Source organism: Apodemus sylvaticus, chromosome X (genome assembly GCF_947179515.1).
Source record: "Apodemus sylvaticus chromosome X, mApoSyl1.1, whole genome shotgun sequence".
NCBI lineage: Eukaryota > Metazoa > Chordata > Mammalia > Rodentia > Muridae > Apodemus > Apodemus sylvaticus.
In genome coordinates this window covers 21,575,821-21,592,541 of record NC_067495.1, presented here as the reverse complement: position 1 = coordinate 21,592,541, position 16,721 = coordinate 21,575,821, and the positions used below count along the sequence as shown (strand labels likewise).

Genomic DNA, 16,721 nt, shown 5'->3' with positions numbered 1-16,721 from the left:
TAAAAGAATAGACAGAACAATGGGACTGAATTCAAATGCACAACATGCATTAATTTGTTGAGATTCCTTACAGAATACTAGAAACATAATTCCATCATCCTAGGCCCTCTTATAGGCAAAAAGCTATGCAAAATTTCATTGGCATTATAGTAAAACAAGCCCTATAGCATTTCTCATTGGATCAAACATCTTTATAACATGAGCCATTACACAACATATTTTAAAGTAAAGCTAAATAACACAAATTAAAATTAATGGCTTTCAAAATATGGCCTACAGACCTCAAGGGTCCAAAAATGTCCCGTCTTCTTTACTACATGTCTGTGAGCAGCAAAATAATCATGTGTTCACCAGAATAACATACAACAAGCTAAATACTTTAGCAGCTGCCTTCTAAAAAACCAGATGTTTAAAAAATTTATTATAAAATGTTAAAGTAATATGATAATTCTTTTTTGGCTTCAAAAACATTATCAGACATAAAATTGTTGTTTCTGATAAGGCTTTATAATCTCTAATCAAATAACAATGTCAAAGTAATCTCTAAGTCATTAGTGTATTGATAGATAAAAATTCATATGAGCAAAAGCTATTTGGGAGTCCTTAATCATTTTAACAGTGGAAGAAGATTCTGGGATTCAACAACTTGAAAAGAGCTGCAATATACTACTTTTTAATGTAATGTATTTAAGATTCAACTTACCTACAATTTGAAGGAAAACATTTTATTATTTGTTCATAGAAAACTTAAGCAATAAAATGCTCTCTTAGGTGGACTTTTAAACATCATATTTAGAAATCATATGAGTGCATAAAAATGATAATGCCCTTAACACTTGGAATCATGTCACACCTCATTCCTTGTCACTCACTTGATTCTATCCTTCATTTAACAGATGAAGAAATAAACCCTCATGAAAAAAGTTGCCTTGGCTATGAAAGTTCAAGGCTCACTCACCAGTTTGAATTTACTAAGCTCTATCACTTCTACTTCCTGGCATTCTTATTCTGCTGTTAAAATGTGACAAGAAAAAGAGTTTCTTTTTACCACAAAACATTTCCCAATTTGGAGTCATGCTTAAATTCTTACCTATCAATGTAAAAGGCACCAAACATTCATCTTTAATTTCTTCTCAAAAAAAAAAAAAATCCAACAACAACAGAGAAAGAGTAAAAGAAAGTGTGGTGGTTTAATGCCTGGTCAAAGGGAATAGCACTGTTAGGTGTGGCCCTATTGGAGCAGGTGTGGCCTTGTTAGAAGAAGAATGTCACTGTGGGGGTTGGCTTTGAGGTCTCCTATGCTCAAGCTCCACCCAGTGTGAAATCATAGCCTCCACCTGGCTGCCTGTGGAACAGTCTCCTTCAGCCTGCTTTTGGAGCAAGATGTAAAACTCTCAGCTCCTTCTCTAGCACCTTGTCTGTCTGTAGGCTGCCACGCTTCCTGCCATGATGAAAATGGACTGAACTTCTAAAAATGTAAGCTAGCCCTGATGAAATGTTTGCCTTTATAAGAATTACCTTGGTTACGGTATCTCTTTACAGCAAGAAAACCTTAAGACAGAAGTTAGTACCGGAGACTGGTGTATTGCTGAGATAAGCCAGACCATGCTTTTGTTTGAAAGAATGTGGATGTTGAGAGTTTGGGTTAAGAAAGTAGTGGAATGCTGTAAGTGGGGCTTAATGGGCCATACTAGTAGGAACCTAGAAGATAGTTGTACTGAGAGTGATTTGAACTGCAGAGGCTTGGCTCAAGAGGTTTTAGAGGAGCAGAATTTTAGAACGTTGCCTGGAGATCATTCTTCTGATAGCTGGGTAAAGAATGTGACTGTCTGTCTAAAGAGTCTGCCTGCGGCTCTAAAGTGAAGAAATTTACAGTAATTGCCTTGAGGAAAAACATTTCACAACAGCATAGCATAGACTCTGTCATGTGGTTTACTCTTACGAAGAGCAGTTTGATCAAGCATAGCAAGCTTAGAAAAAAAAAAGATACAAAATGTATGGTTCAAGTATTAAATGGGCACCACAAAGTAGAATGGAGCTAAATCCTATATTCAAGGAGATACACAGATTAAGGGAGTGGTGACCTTGTGGCAAGATCCCACCCAGCTAAGCATATTGTTTATGTGTTTACAGTTGAATGATGAATGGTTATATCATGTTAGGCATTATTATGACCAAGTTGCTGTTTTTATTTAGATATGAGATTCATTTATTCATTTAGATAAGGAGATATGATTGTGTGTCAAATTGACAGGGTATGGATTATGATAGATATTCTTAGTTATCAGCTTGACTATATCTGGAATGAAGTACAATTCAGAACATAAAATGATCTTGTGAAAAGGAATTACAGAAAAGCTTAGGTCTAGGAATAGTGGTACATTACTTTAAAACCCATAAGACAGAGGCAAGCAGATCTCTGAGTTCAAGGCCAATCTGGTACAAAGCAACTTCCAGGGAAAGAAAAGCTCAGGTTCAGGTGGATTCATACATGTGTTTAATCTCAGCACTCAGAAGACAGCCATGCAGATATTTGAGTTCAAGGTCATTGATTCTACAGAGCAAGTTCAAGATAGTCAAACTCAGGCAGTGAAGGAAATCACTGAAAACAGAAAGCTGGTGAAAATACAACAAGTGGGACCTGTTCTAGCCCCAGCAAGCAGCAGAACTCAGCAGCTTTGGCCATGTGGCTCTGGCTCTGAATCAAGAATAGAAGTGATTACTGGGACAATTGCTGCTCATTAGCTGAATCTAAGAAATTAGTGGTGACTAAGAAGAGACTAGTGTTATTGAAGTGAAATCTGGGAAATGTTTTCTGAGAGCATATAAAAGGTATGTTCCAGAGATATACAAGGTTATACCTTGTGCTGCAGCTGGACTTGGTAATGTGTAGGAATCACCAAGGTGGTAGTGATTTTGAAGGGTATGAAGGAGTCATGGAGAGCAGCTGAGACTAGGTAGGCACTGTAAGAGGCCATGGAAAGTCATTGATGAAGGTACAGCCTCAATGGTATTTGAAGGCCCAGGACTGAAGGGGTGATGCTAAGAAGTTGAGGTTTGGCACCATGAAGTGAGACTGAGGGGCTATTCGTGAAAGTGCAGCTCAGTTCAATCAGAAAACCCCAGTGTGTTGGAAATGACAATACCATGGCATGACCACCAAAACCAGCAGCAGCAGTGGAGTGGAGTCATCCAGAGCCTAGAGTGCTACAGAGAGCATAGCTAGATAAGTGATCCAAGCCCTTTGGAAGAGCTTGTAAGATCATGTTTGGAACCCAGACACTGGAACAAGAAGCTGTGAAGTTGAAACTGCCTTTGAGACCCCAAGATATTAAGAGATGCCAGAGCTGTGGTATGTCTGCTGAAAAAAGCTGCTAACAGGGAATAGAACCAGCCCAAGAGAAAGATTTGTGTTGCAGTCAATAAAGATGAAAGGAGCTGGACATCAGACATGGAAATACAGAGTTTGGAGATTTCCCAGCTGATTTTTAGTCTTGTTTTGGTCCAGCATTTCCTCACTGTCATATTTTAGAATGGTAATGTATATCTTCTGATGTTGGAAGTATGTGATATGCTTTTTAATTTTGATTTTAGAGAGTACAGTTAAGAGATTGCATGAATGTCAGAAGGGACTTTGAACTTTGGACTTTGGACTTTTAAACATTTTTTGAGACTATGCTAGATAGACTATGTGTACTTTTGACACATAGTTGGACACATGTTGGACTAAATGCATTTTGCATTATGTTATGACTATAAGCCTATGGAGGCCAAGTAGTGGAATGTGATGTTTTGAATAGGTTTGGACCTCATAGATTCATGCATGTCAATACTTAGCCATAGGGAGTGGCACTATAGTAGCTGGCTCCAATAGTAGCCCTATTGGAGTAGGTGTGGCCAAGTAGTGGAATGTGATGTTTTGAATAGGTTTGGACCTCATAGATTCATGCATGTCAATACTTAGCCATAGGGAGTGGCACTATAGTAGTGGCTCCAATAGTAGCCCTATTGGAGTAGGTGTGGCCTTGTTAGAGGAAGTGCATCACAGGTGTAGGTGGACTTTGAGGTCTCCTATGCTCAAGCTCTGCCCAGTGTAGAATCAGAGCCTCCTTCTGGATGCCTTTGGATCAAGATGTAGAGCTACTCTCAGCTCCTTTTCCAGCACCATGTCTACCTGTAAGTTTCCATGCTTCCTGCCATGATGATAATGAACTGACTGAAAGTGTAAGCCAGCCACAATGAAATGTTTGTCTTTATAAGAATTGCCTTGGTCATGGTGTCTCTTCACAGCAAGAAAACCCTAACTAAGACAGAAAGTAAGTTTCAAGTATGTCCCCTCACTAGGCTTTCTAACCATAATTCTCTATGAATGACCTTGAAACTGAAACAGGTCACATGGTCAATTAGCTGCCACAATTTAGCAAAAAAAGAGACAACCTCAGTCCCTTTGTTCCATTTCCACTCTTGGTCTAACCATACAGATTGAGTTACAAGAAACCTTTATCCTGGGACCCCACACTTAAACTAGTGGGAAGTGACACTAAGAAATGTGGGCAGCATCTACTTTGCAGAGAGGGTGAACAGTTGTGGGAACCTTTTGGAGTGTTTGGTCTAATCTCATACTCAGCAGCTTTAAAGTATAAAGGAGAACGATAGTTATCACACATATATGTTTTCCAGTAACCAAAGTCATTTTGCAGCAGATTTAGGAAATTCACTTGGATCTATTCAGCTCTGATTGAGGTCTCTTGTCCCAGAACTGACTTCTCAGCCTGGTCCCACAAGAGACTTATCTATTCCAGCTTTGTTGTCCCATCCTTTAGACTCAAGCATTGGAGCTGACACTGTCTCCAGAGAGTTCTGTAGATGTGAATCCTATGCCCACAGCACTGGCAATGTTGAACTTCACATGAGGAGGGCAACTAGAGTCAAAGGCATATAGATGGAGGTTCTGAGGAGGCAGGCACCATTTCTAAATGAAATCTTCCCCGCTGAACAGGGACCAGCAGGAACTGTAGGCCTTCCTCCTATCCATAACATACAAAAGAGAATACCAAGGTAGAAGAAAAGCTAGTGTATAACTCAGAAATCACTGAAGTCCAAGAGCACAAAAGAAAATGTCAGTTGTATTCTGCCATTTGAGATTAAGACTCTGCTCTAGGTTTACAGTGCAACGGTAGGGCATGCTATCATCTCAGGCAAATTAAAATGCATTCTGTCCATTACTAGGTTAAGCTAAACTCTCCAAATCCTACCACTTCCTTTCAATGCCCCTATGCACTCTAAGCCCCAAATGCCTTCATGCCACCATTCATCTACCCTAAAGATTCAATCATCAGGATTGCTAGCAATACAAAGAACAGTCAGAAGTCACAGTGAAAATGGGTTATAGTGGTACATCTCAGCATTCAGAGGCAGGTGGATCTCGAGTGAGTTTGAGACCAGCCTGGTCTGTATAGGGAGTTCCAGGATAGTCAGAGCTACATAGTGAGACCCTGTCTCAAAACAAAGAAACAAACAAAAATAAATAAAAATAAAATTAAAAAGGAAATCACAGTGATATTGTCACTATATGTATATGTACAAGTCAAGTAATTCCAATTACTTAACTTTTAGACAATGCTCAGAGAGATAAAATTTAAGGTCATGCCAATATAGTTAATTTGAGTAAGTCAGTGTATTAACAAAGGGGGGGGGGGTCCCCAAAGCTCGGCAGATAGCCACAGATAAAGCACTGACAGCTGTTAAATGTGGAAAGCAGACCCAGCCTTCGGCACACTCCGCAATTGCAGGCAGCAAATGGAAACCAGGAGACGTGGCACATGATGAAAGGCTGAACAACTTGGCATCAGAGAATACAAAAGACAGAGGCTTCACGTGTCTTGTGCTTGAAAGCTGCTCAAGAGTAACTGAGGAAAGGCACATCCAGAAAGGGACTCACAAAAGACTGCCGACTTCCTACTGCAAAAGAAAGAGCTGGCTTCCCTGGCTAGAAATCAAAGTCAGAGATAAAAGCAGTAGGGAGACACCCACAATGCTACAAGGACCAATTCCCCTAGGCAACAGAGGCTCCCTGTTCTGGAGCTAGAGCCCCACCTGCCCCCCCTCCCCAAATTGCCTCCAATCCCGCACAGGCACTGCTCTGTAAACATAGGCAGATGCACCAAGCACCCACACCAGACAGGAAACAGTGTAATGATGCTTGTCCCTCTTCATTCTCTATTGCTTTCCTCCATCAATTTATGTCTGTTTCTATTTTCCTGCAGATAAAATGCATGAAACTCTGAAACTCACAATGCATCCTAAGCTGGGCTCGAACCCAAGGCAATCCTCCCACCTCTAAGTGCTAAGATTACGGCTGTGAGCCCCTGCACCTGGCTTTCATGTCCCAGTTCTGAGTAGGCATCAGGAGCCTTTGAAAGCAGCTGGCTTCTCTTATGGCACAGAAGGCACATGATTCCACTTCCCACATAGTAAGGAAACATGCCAGGCAGTCACTGTTCTCAGGGGAAGTGGAACATGCTTCATTTGGGAGTCCCAAACCTAAATTGATATAGAGTCTCAAGCTGTTTTAGTCACTTAAGTATGCATTTCAGATTTTAGATTTTTCAGATTAGAAATTCATAAAAGTGCATCTACAAAAATACTCAAAAATTTAAAAACCAAAACCAAACTTCTAGCCCCAAGAGAAGGCCCATACTGTGATTCCAGGACCTGAGAGGGTAGATACAAGGCTAACAATGGGTACAGGGCAAGTTGGAGGTCAGCCTGGGTACATACGACTCTGTTACAACAATGAAGAAACAACGGAAAGAAAGGAAGGAGGGGAGAAAAGAAAAAAGAGGGAAGAGAAAGGATTCTAGGGGCTGTAGCTTGATGATTTAAGGATTAACCTAACATGTAAAAAAAAACAAATATAAAAATAAAATTATCCAGGACAAGTGAGATGGTCAAGCAGGTAAAAGGGCATCTGCTGCTAAGCTTGGTTACATGGGGTCGATCCCTCAGACCCGCATTATGATAGAACAGACTGCTGCAAGTTCTCCTGGGATCTTCACACTAGTATTGTGGCACATACTCACATTCATTCATATACAGACATATACCAAACAAATTAAATGTAATAAAAAGGTTTTAGATAAAATACATGAAAATTCAAGACATATCTGGGCTCAAGCGCTTTTACACAAGGACGGTTCAACTTGTACCAATTAGGAACACCCTCACACGAAATACAAGTCATTCACTTAGTATTTCTAGTTGATTCATTTCTAGAAGTGGTACCCTCTGCTCCCAAAGTCCTGGAAAGCCACACACCTTTCTGTGGCACCCTGTGCAGATGTGGCCCTAGCACGCTGGATCTCTTCCTCCAGGCGCTGCCTTTCCTCTTCCAGACGAACCACATCTTCTGCTGACCTCCGTTGCTGAATAATAAGCTGCAGCTCCTGCAGCAGGGCCTCCTTTTCTTTGATGAGCTGCAGCCGGTCCCTGTCGGCCTCCGCCATGCCTGGCCATGACTCGTTAGCCAGCTGAGCCAGCTGCTGCTGAATATTGGAGACTCTGAGAAAGAAAGAGGGAGCAGGGAGAGATCAGAACGAACAGAAAACCTGATGTGGACACATTTTGCTATTGTCAACTCTATCAACTCACTTGGTTAATAAATGGTGAGATAATTGTTCTGAGTCTCAACTTAATAGTATTTGGAAATGAGGAGTCATGAAAACATTGCAGAAGTGGTTTGTAATCTCTCATCTGAGCTATGAGGTGACAATAATTACTTGGTACTTGTTTCAAAGAATTGACAAAAAGGCTAGCACTCCTCAACATGTCCACACTCTGTTTTCTTCATGATGTCATCCCAGGGATAAAGGAAGCTGCTCATGTCTCCCTTCTCCACCATCATGGTATTTAAACTGTTCATCCAAGAGACACCTCTGCGTTTCTGCCCCCTCATCCAAGGTTAAGCACTAACAGACACACTGGGAAAATAACAGGAGGAAAATGCATCCATCAAAAATGTTTCTGAAAAGAACAGCTCTGGGAACCCAGGGTCTACATCTGTTCCTTCCTGCCCCAAAGCCTTAGGCAGGTGGCATTGAAAAGTGCCTTAAGGAGGAGCAAATACTCAACAAAAGCTGAGTGCTTGAACACTTCCATGACCCTAAATTTCCAAGTGCTTGCCTGGCAAACAGACGTTATCACTTGTGCCCTGAAGTGGTGTTGAATTCAGATTAAATGAAATAGACATGGCTCATGTTTTGAAAACATACTTAAAAAGTGTGAGCAGTATGTTTTAGATAAGGTTTCTTTAAGACAAAACTAGGAATGCCAGACGCAATGTGAACCCAGTGCTGGGGAGGATGAAGTTTGGCACACATACCTAAAAATGAAATCCAAATACTTCTTTGAGATGACAGAAATTTGTGTGAATATGTAAGTGTCAGGCACCACACAGCCTTAAGGCAACGATTATAAAAGTAGAGCCTCAGGACTGGCGCCTCAGGATCACCTGGGAGCGGTTAGAAAGGCATCAGGCCCAAGCTCAGATCTTCTGACTCCTACGCCATGAGGTTGGGGTCTTGGCAAGTCCTCTAGGCACTTCTGCTGCTCACTCAAGTTGAACAGCCAGGACTCTCAGAGCTTCCTCCTCTGCAACTCTGCCCAGTCTGGAAGGTGCTAAATGACCTTTAGGGAGTTACATCAGGGACTGACAGGATGTTGTTTTTCACTAATATGGGAATGGCAGATGCAGGACAGGAGCACACATGAGACTGTGTACCTCCTGTGCCCAGGACACATGGCATTAACCATGTCTGGCTTCTTGTCTGCTGGGTCCAGGCCTCATAATCTTTCTCAAACCTAAGATCCACTTATATGCCACCAACTGATTGGAGTTACCACATGCATTAAATAAACTGTAGCTTAGCCTTGTGACAAATAAGGCTCTGTCTGATCTAGATAATATGCACATGAATTCACTAAGGCTGGAGAATTAGACAAGACTCAGTCCCTGCATACAGAATCAAGCTGAAACCTATAGTCTCAGAAGGAAAAGGGTCTGCAGGCTAAAGCTTAAGTATATGTATTTTACTCTCACCCAGTTCTCCAGGAAGGTAAAGAAACACTACTTGTGATTCAGTAGTTTTATTAGATAAGTTATTTTCTAACTTAAAGCTAATATTTGGGAAATGATGCTAAATCATGTTACTAAAAAAGTAATGTCAGAGGCAACTAAATAGGGCTTAAAAAGGTACCTATGTCTAATTAGTGGAAATAAAATTTATAGCAGTAACATATAACTGAAGCCGAATGAAATCACACTCTGAGCAGGACCATAAATAATTCAGAGCCAAATCAGATATTATATCCAGTAAAATTTCTAGAACAATCTACTATAAGCTAAGACAAATGTAAAAAATAAATATAAAAGGCTTGGAGAGTAGTGAGAAAATCAGTTATGACCTCATAGCAGATTTTTATTTCAGTGTATCTGCTTCTTAGGAAAGTCTATCTTAACTATGCTAGAACTAGCCACATCTGTCACACTTATAATACAGACATATTCTCACAAGCACTCCTTTTAAGTTTTCAGAGGGTTTTTTTTTTCTGTTTTGTGTATATGTGTGTATTTGTATGTGTGCTTGCATACTCTTCTCCCCCTCCTTCCCCCTCGCCTGTCCCTCCCCCCCCATGTGTGTTTTATGGGAGTCATTGCCTTGACAGCTAAGTAACCTCTCTATCACTAAATTATACACCATGCTCCTAAAATCCTGAGCAAACTGAATTTTGTATAGTTTCAATACAAAGATATCAAGACTCCATTGAGCCTGGCAGCTCTATGATAGCTAGTATCTACAAGAATTCAACTGACTGAGGGTGCCAGAAGATTCAGTTCCAGATAACTCTATCCTTCCCAGAAAAATCTCAAGAAATTTGTACTATCTAGAAAAATCAATGAGCAGAAAAATTTATAGGAAGGAGAAGAAGCACAGGGAACTTTTTCAAAGAGCCCACTCACCTCAAGCATGCTAAAACAGTAGAATAGCCCAAGTTAAACCATGTACTATAACTTTTCATAGCTTACAGGAAAAATGTGGTTGGAAGGGCCAACCTCTCCAGCAGAAACAAGATCCGGATGAGGATGATTTCTTGCAACCCATCTGGAAAAGTTGTTTGGGCCATGCTGAAAACTAGGCAAGCATTTCCATGCTTAAGCATGTTTCTTTGTTAATTCCAACTTCACAACAATGAAGATGCTTGTAAGCTGCTTTTCAAGATACCTCAGAATCTAGAATACTGACATACTGGAAAAGGCAATCCCCTTCTTTGTGATCACACTCTGGATGTTGACTTTTGAGCCCCCTTCCGCCAAACCAAAAGGGGCACATCTGTCTGTGGTCTGTCTCCTCTAGAAACAAAAAAGCACTAGAAGAAAGGATTCTCCCAACAACTGACCCCTAGCACAGTTCCCTCACCTTTCAGTAGCATGCCTTCTCTGTTGGGCTAAGGGCCTGGAATAGAGCTACAGGCAGAGAGCATCTTTACTACTAGAGGTTTCCTTGAGGAAGATTTCATGCCTGAGGCAAAACACCAATGGGCCAGAGTCTGTGCACCTTCTAGATCTATACTAGTTGATCCATGTTTTTGAAGGCCCAGGAGAGCCATCATTCCATTGTAGAAAAAAAAAAACAACAATGTCCAGAAAGGCTTTTCTTTCAAGTGTCGTTTCAATGAAATTAAGTGCTTGAAAAGCAAGACTATGATGAATATTTATAGAACTCCCACCCCACATACAAACACCTTTTCCAAATTCATTTTTTAACAGTCCTAAGAGCCAATTACAATATGTTAAAATCTAGAAGGAATCTTTTTTTCTTTTTTTGTACAAACCTACTATATAGTTTATTGATTCTTCTTTTTGAGTGACATACATATAATCTTTTTTATTTTTTTATTTTCTATATTCTTTGTTTACAAATGATTTTCCCTTTCCCAGTTCCCCCCTCCCCAAAAATCCCATAAGCCCTCTTCTCTCTACCCATTTTCTGATATACCCCCTCCTAATTCTCTGTCCTGGTAATCCCCTACAATGGCTGAATCAAGCCTTTCCGGGACCAGGGCCCTCTCCTTCCTTCTTATTGGGAGTCATTTGATATGTGAATTGTGTCTTGGGTACTCAGAGCTTCTGAGCTAATATCCACTTATCAGTGACTGAATGTGTGCTCTTTTGTGATTGGGTTACCTCACTTAGGATGATATTTTCCAGATCTAACCATTTGCCTAAAAATTTCACAAGGACACATGCTCCACTATGTTCATAGCAGCCCTATTTATAATAGCCAGAAGCTGGAAAGAACCCAGATGTCCCTCAATGGAGGAATGGATACAGAAAATGTGGTATATTTACACAATGGAATACTACTCAGCTATTAAAAACATACATATAATCTTACACTAATGCCTTTAAGAGGTATAAAATGTGTTTCTCCATGTCCTGAGAGTGAAGAAATGAAAGCAAAATTTCACTTTAGGTTTCACATTTATTATGTGATTTCTAAATTCTGTTTCCTAAGAAGGCCTAATGCAGAAATAAAATAAGAACTATGGCTCACTTCTCATATCTGATCAAGTATTTTTTTTCTGTCATAACCAAGGCATATTAAACCATGAGTGGAAACCTGTGTGTAGGCTAAAGAAACTATTCAGATCTTCCCAGTTGATAGGAAAATCAATTGTTTGAAATTTCTAAGAACAATGTACTTTTAATGTTAAAAACATTGGAAGAGCATCAAGAGTAACCCCAAATTATACCTAAAATCTTCAATCTGCTGTATAATTTTCCACATTCCTAAAATCCTGTGGCTTTTTGGAATAGCAAACTATTTCAGGAAATCTGTTGTCCATTTTGATGGTAACAAGTAAGTCATGGCATATCCTACTGTCATGATGGCAACTTAGAAACTTGTGACTTCATATTTCAATTCCAGGCCCTGGCATCTCATATATTTCACTTAGTTTTCTTCTTGTGAATGTTTACTTTTATGAAAGAAAGGTCAAAGAAAATCTCATCTGAGATCTAAGTTGCAAACATGACAATATCTCTTCAGCAGAATGAATGAATATTGACAGGTTAGTATGTATTTCACTAACATCTACCTGGAAAATTCTCCATCTAGAATACACGGTACAAGAAATATCTGTCAATATACTACTGTCCCTCAGCTGCTCTAACATTTTCTCCCCTTGAGAATAAGAGCTTTTTAGAGATATCCTTTCTAAAATAAAAATCAGCAAGTGTTTAACTCCTTAACTTTACACAAATGAAAAAGATGGAGCTACAATAGCAAATATGCTTTTCTTTACCTGTCAAAGCTCATGTGCAAAGTCACTTGAGAAAAGAAGAGGCAAATCCAAATGACTAATCACACTCAACTGGAATCAGTGAATCCTGACAACCGATGAACACCAGGACCAACCCTGACAGCAAGACTGAAGACACAGGAACTGGACTCACCACATGTTTTGTTCCTATCTAAGCCAAATGTTTCCATGGTAACGGCTACAAATTGTGCATGGTTCTGGAACAAGTGCTCTTAGGTTAAAAGTACGGAGCCATCTGCGTCATTCACATTGCTTCAAGAAGACTTGTTCTTCCAATTTCAAAAAAATTCCAGAAATTTTAAACCAGTAATATGAAAATATCCCTCTAATAAGGTCTGCCTTGGGGATGCAAGGAATCATTACAGGAGGGAGGGAAAGGTAAAAGCAGCCCTCGTGAGATATTTCACATAACTCAGAATTGCAATACAAAACAGGTTACTCTGACAGTGGTAGTGTGGCCAGATAATTCTCCAGAATTCTCACATTATCACTTGGAATTACAAGTTCTACTCCTAGACACTCCTTGTAAATCTTAGCATACATAAAGTCATTCACCATCTAGAAATCTGTATTTTTTGATAATCTTGTATTTCTTTAAAACAACCTCAATTCTAGACAGTCAAGGAAGGAATTCCTCAAAATGTATAAAAGGATCACTTTCTCCTCCTTTTAGATCTGACAAAAGAAATTCATCTAGAAAATCAGCTTTATGAAACTGTAACATTAATAGAAAAGCCAACCCTCTGTGGAGGCAGCCTAAATGAAAACCCACTTCTCTTTACTAGGATGCATCACAGCAGCTCCCCTAGGAGTTTTCAGGGTACACTGTGGTAGGCATTGAATCTCCCAAGTTCCATGGCCAGTGCTGGTCACCTCCCTGGTCATATGCTTCATTTTGCATGCATTCTTTCCTGCTAGCTTTGGATGCTTGTGGGGGCAATTGTTTCTTCTGACCACTCATATATGAAAGATATAAAACATATACATATCTGCAGTGGATAGGTATAATTGTCAACTTGTATGCGTGAACTTGACTAGTAGGCTAAGGGATGCCCAGATAGTTGATAAAACATGATGTCTGACAGTATTCATGAGAGAATTTCTGGAAATTATTAGCATTTTAATCAGAAGACTAAGTTAAAAAGATGTACTTTTTATCAGTGTTCACAAGAAATATCCAAATGGACTGAATTAAAATATTTGATTTCCTGGTATGAAAACAAACAAACAAACTGATCCCCAACTGTGATTGCTTACAACAATATTACTATTTAACTACAATTCTACAGGTCAACAGAGCTATGTTCTGTCCAGAACCTCTAGAAACAAATACATCTTGTTGCTTCTTCCAGTTTGTAGTTGGCCTCTATTTCTAATCATCATGCATTCTTTCACTCTGACCATCTGGAGTCTATCTCATAAGGAACCTGGGTTGTAAGTAGGCCTCCTTAGATCATTTAAGAACATCTCTCCCCATCTTGAGATACCTAACCTCATCATACTGTGGAGTCCCATTTGTCTTTCATTTGTAAGAAGCCTCTACTCTCCTGCTAATGCACAAATGCTGGACTTGGATTCTTCTAAGTAGCTTAACAGGGTTATAACAACTATAACATCATCCTTTGGAGCAAATGTAATGATTAAAAGCAGTGCCTGCCCACCGAATAATCTTAAATCCGCAACGTCTTGCCCAAATAAACTACTTCAACATTTAAAACGTAACTTGGTATGTACTAACACCATTTCTAGAACAAAGAAGTCACTTGCTATGTTTGGTAAATGTCACAGCAACACACAACAATTATGGTAGTAAGTGTAGCAATAATCTATTTTCTGTGTTTAATACAGCACAGCAAATTCCAGCACCCACACTCGGCAGTCCTACTTCAAAACAGGAACGAAAGAGTAGAGGACTGCTCAGAAGAAACAATCGCCCCCACAAGCATCCAAAGCTAGCAGGAAAGAATGCATGCAAAATGAAGCATATGACCAGGGAGGTGACCAGCACTGGCCATGGAACTTGGGAGATTCAATGCCTACCACAGTGTACCCTGAAAACTCCTAGGGGAACTGCTGTGATGCATCCTGGTAAAGAGAAGTAGGTTTTCATTTAGGCTGCCTCCACAGAGGGTTGGCTTTTCTATTAATGTTACAGTTTCATATAGGGGATTTTATAGATCTCTATGAACACTGGTCCAAATACCAAGCTTCTCAGAAGTCCTTCATTCTGTCTGACACTCTGTTCTCCCCCTGCCCAAGATATTAAGACAATATGCAATCTATAACTGAAAAGAGTGTTTTTAAATCTATTCGTCAGTCTGGGTCTTGTAGTAATAGGCCCTAGCTGAGGCTGATACAAGATCATAAGTTCAAGACCTCTCCGGGCTAGCATGAGTTCAAGGCCAGACTAGCCCATGAAGGGAGAACCTAATGAAAATAAAAGGTAAGAGGGCAGCTGGGATATAGCTCAGTGCTAGGCCACATACTGAACATGTATGATGCCTGGGTTCTATCCTCAGCACTGCACATAAAAGTAAAATAAAAATGAAAATCTATGTTTCATGGTTTTCTGAAACAAATTTTAAAATGATTTGGTGTTCAGACTCTTTCCATAAGGCATAGTAGAAAAACGTTTCTAAGCAGAGGCCATGCAAGCCATTCAAATATTAAAATTGAGAACATGAACACTTGAGAAAGGCAACACACTAAATCACAGAAGCAAAAGAAGTGTGCTGTGCAAGGATGTGGCCAATGTCCTGTGGTAAAGATTGGAGGGAAGGATGGAGAAAGAAAAGACAAACTCCAGGAATAAACCCTAATAAATATCAAGTCTGTAAGTCAAGTAAAATACAATATATGTTAACATAAATGATGTCAATTTTGTCCAACAAATGAACTTTAACATATACTGTTTTCACCTACTGATTGATCAGTACCAAACTGCTTTTCATGGTAAGATGGATGCCTCACTGTATCAGCCTAAGGGATCCACACCAATGCATGTGAAAAGACAAGACAGTTTTCTTCCACTGCCCTGGTGGATGGATGCTACTTACAGGTTGGGAGAATAGGAGGACAGGGAAGGAATTCTCAAGTATTTGGTATGACTGAAAAACTTAAATAAGTCATTAGAGACTTCACACCACTTTAATCCTCAGTATTGAGAATTTCACATTTTTAGTGCACTTGGAATTTTACCAGGTATAGTAAGAAGATTCAAAGAATAAAGGACATTTCTATTTTATCAGAATTTGCTTTCTGGTAAACTATGGGCAATCAGACATTAGAGACATGTTCAGCCTGTTTCTATGAAAGAAAGCAGGCAAGCAGAAGGCCAACATGTAAACGTGTATGTCTTACCTTTTTCGGGCTTCTTCATACTGCCAGTTAAGTCTGACACGGTCTACAAGTCTTGTTTTATCATCAAAGAGAAACTTTCCAGAACACAAGGAACAAAAAGGGAAAGAGAACAAATATTAAAAATGTGTTTTTCAAAGTAGAAAATTCACTTAAACTTTTGGAAAAAAAAAAAAAAACCAGAGCATCATTTACAATGTATTTTTCAAAGGTCTAGAAGGAATACTAGAAGTAATACTGTGCTGCTGCTACCCCTGGCTACTGAAGGCTAAAACAACAGCTGGCTCCTGAAACTGGTATTAGTTTTGTTTTCAAAACAAGAGATATTTATCTCATATATATATAATTATATATGTCAATGTGTATATATGAATATATTCATCTATTGTATCACTCACTGCAATTAATAAAAATGAATTACATTTCAATTAACTAGCCGACTATTTATGTAAGCTGAACAGAAGGCAAAACCTTCATCCCTGATTTGTACTATAGGTTCTCCAATTTTTTGGCTAATACAAAACATGGCAAACCCTCCATATTTGTGAGTTCCATGTTGTAGATTCAGCCAACCATGGTTTAAAAATGTAGTTAAGTCAACAATGATTGTATCTGTATTGTATATGAAGAAGCATTTTCTCCTGTCATTATTCTATAAACTATAAGAATATAATAACTACCTGTATTACATCAGGTATTATAAATCATCTAGAGGCAATCTGCAATGAACAGCAGGAAGTATATGGGGATTTGTGCAAATAGCATGACATCTGATATATGGGGCATAATCATTAGTGGATTCTGGTATTTCAAGGGGTTTAGGAACCAATCCCATGCACAATGACAAAATTAGATGTTCCACTCATAAATCCCAAGGTCTACATTAGACAGACTAGTTTCCTAAAGAAGGGGCTAGACAATACCTCCCAAGGCTCAAGGCATTAAAAAAAGGGAAAAGGTCATGTCTGGATTGGGGAGTATCA

At 39.4% G+C, this 16,721-nt stretch overlaps 1 protein-coding gene across 1 annotated transcript in view; it reads right to left on the bottom strand.

Annotated features, from left to right (window-relative positions):
- Wwc3 (WWC family member 3) overlaps positions 1–16,721 on the bottom strand; it is a 108,744-nt gene that overhangs the window by 22,507 nt on the left and 69,516 nt on the right. The window contains exons 8-9 of the mRNA XM_052171024.1: positions 15,742–15,815; positions 7,318–7,560 (exon numbers count right to left, since the gene is read on the bottom strand). Coding sequence (XP_052026984.1) covers positions 7,318–7,560; positions 15,742–15,815 — 317 coding nt within the window. The remainder of the gene's footprint in view (positions 1–7,317; positions 7,561–15,741; positions 15,816–16,721) is intronic.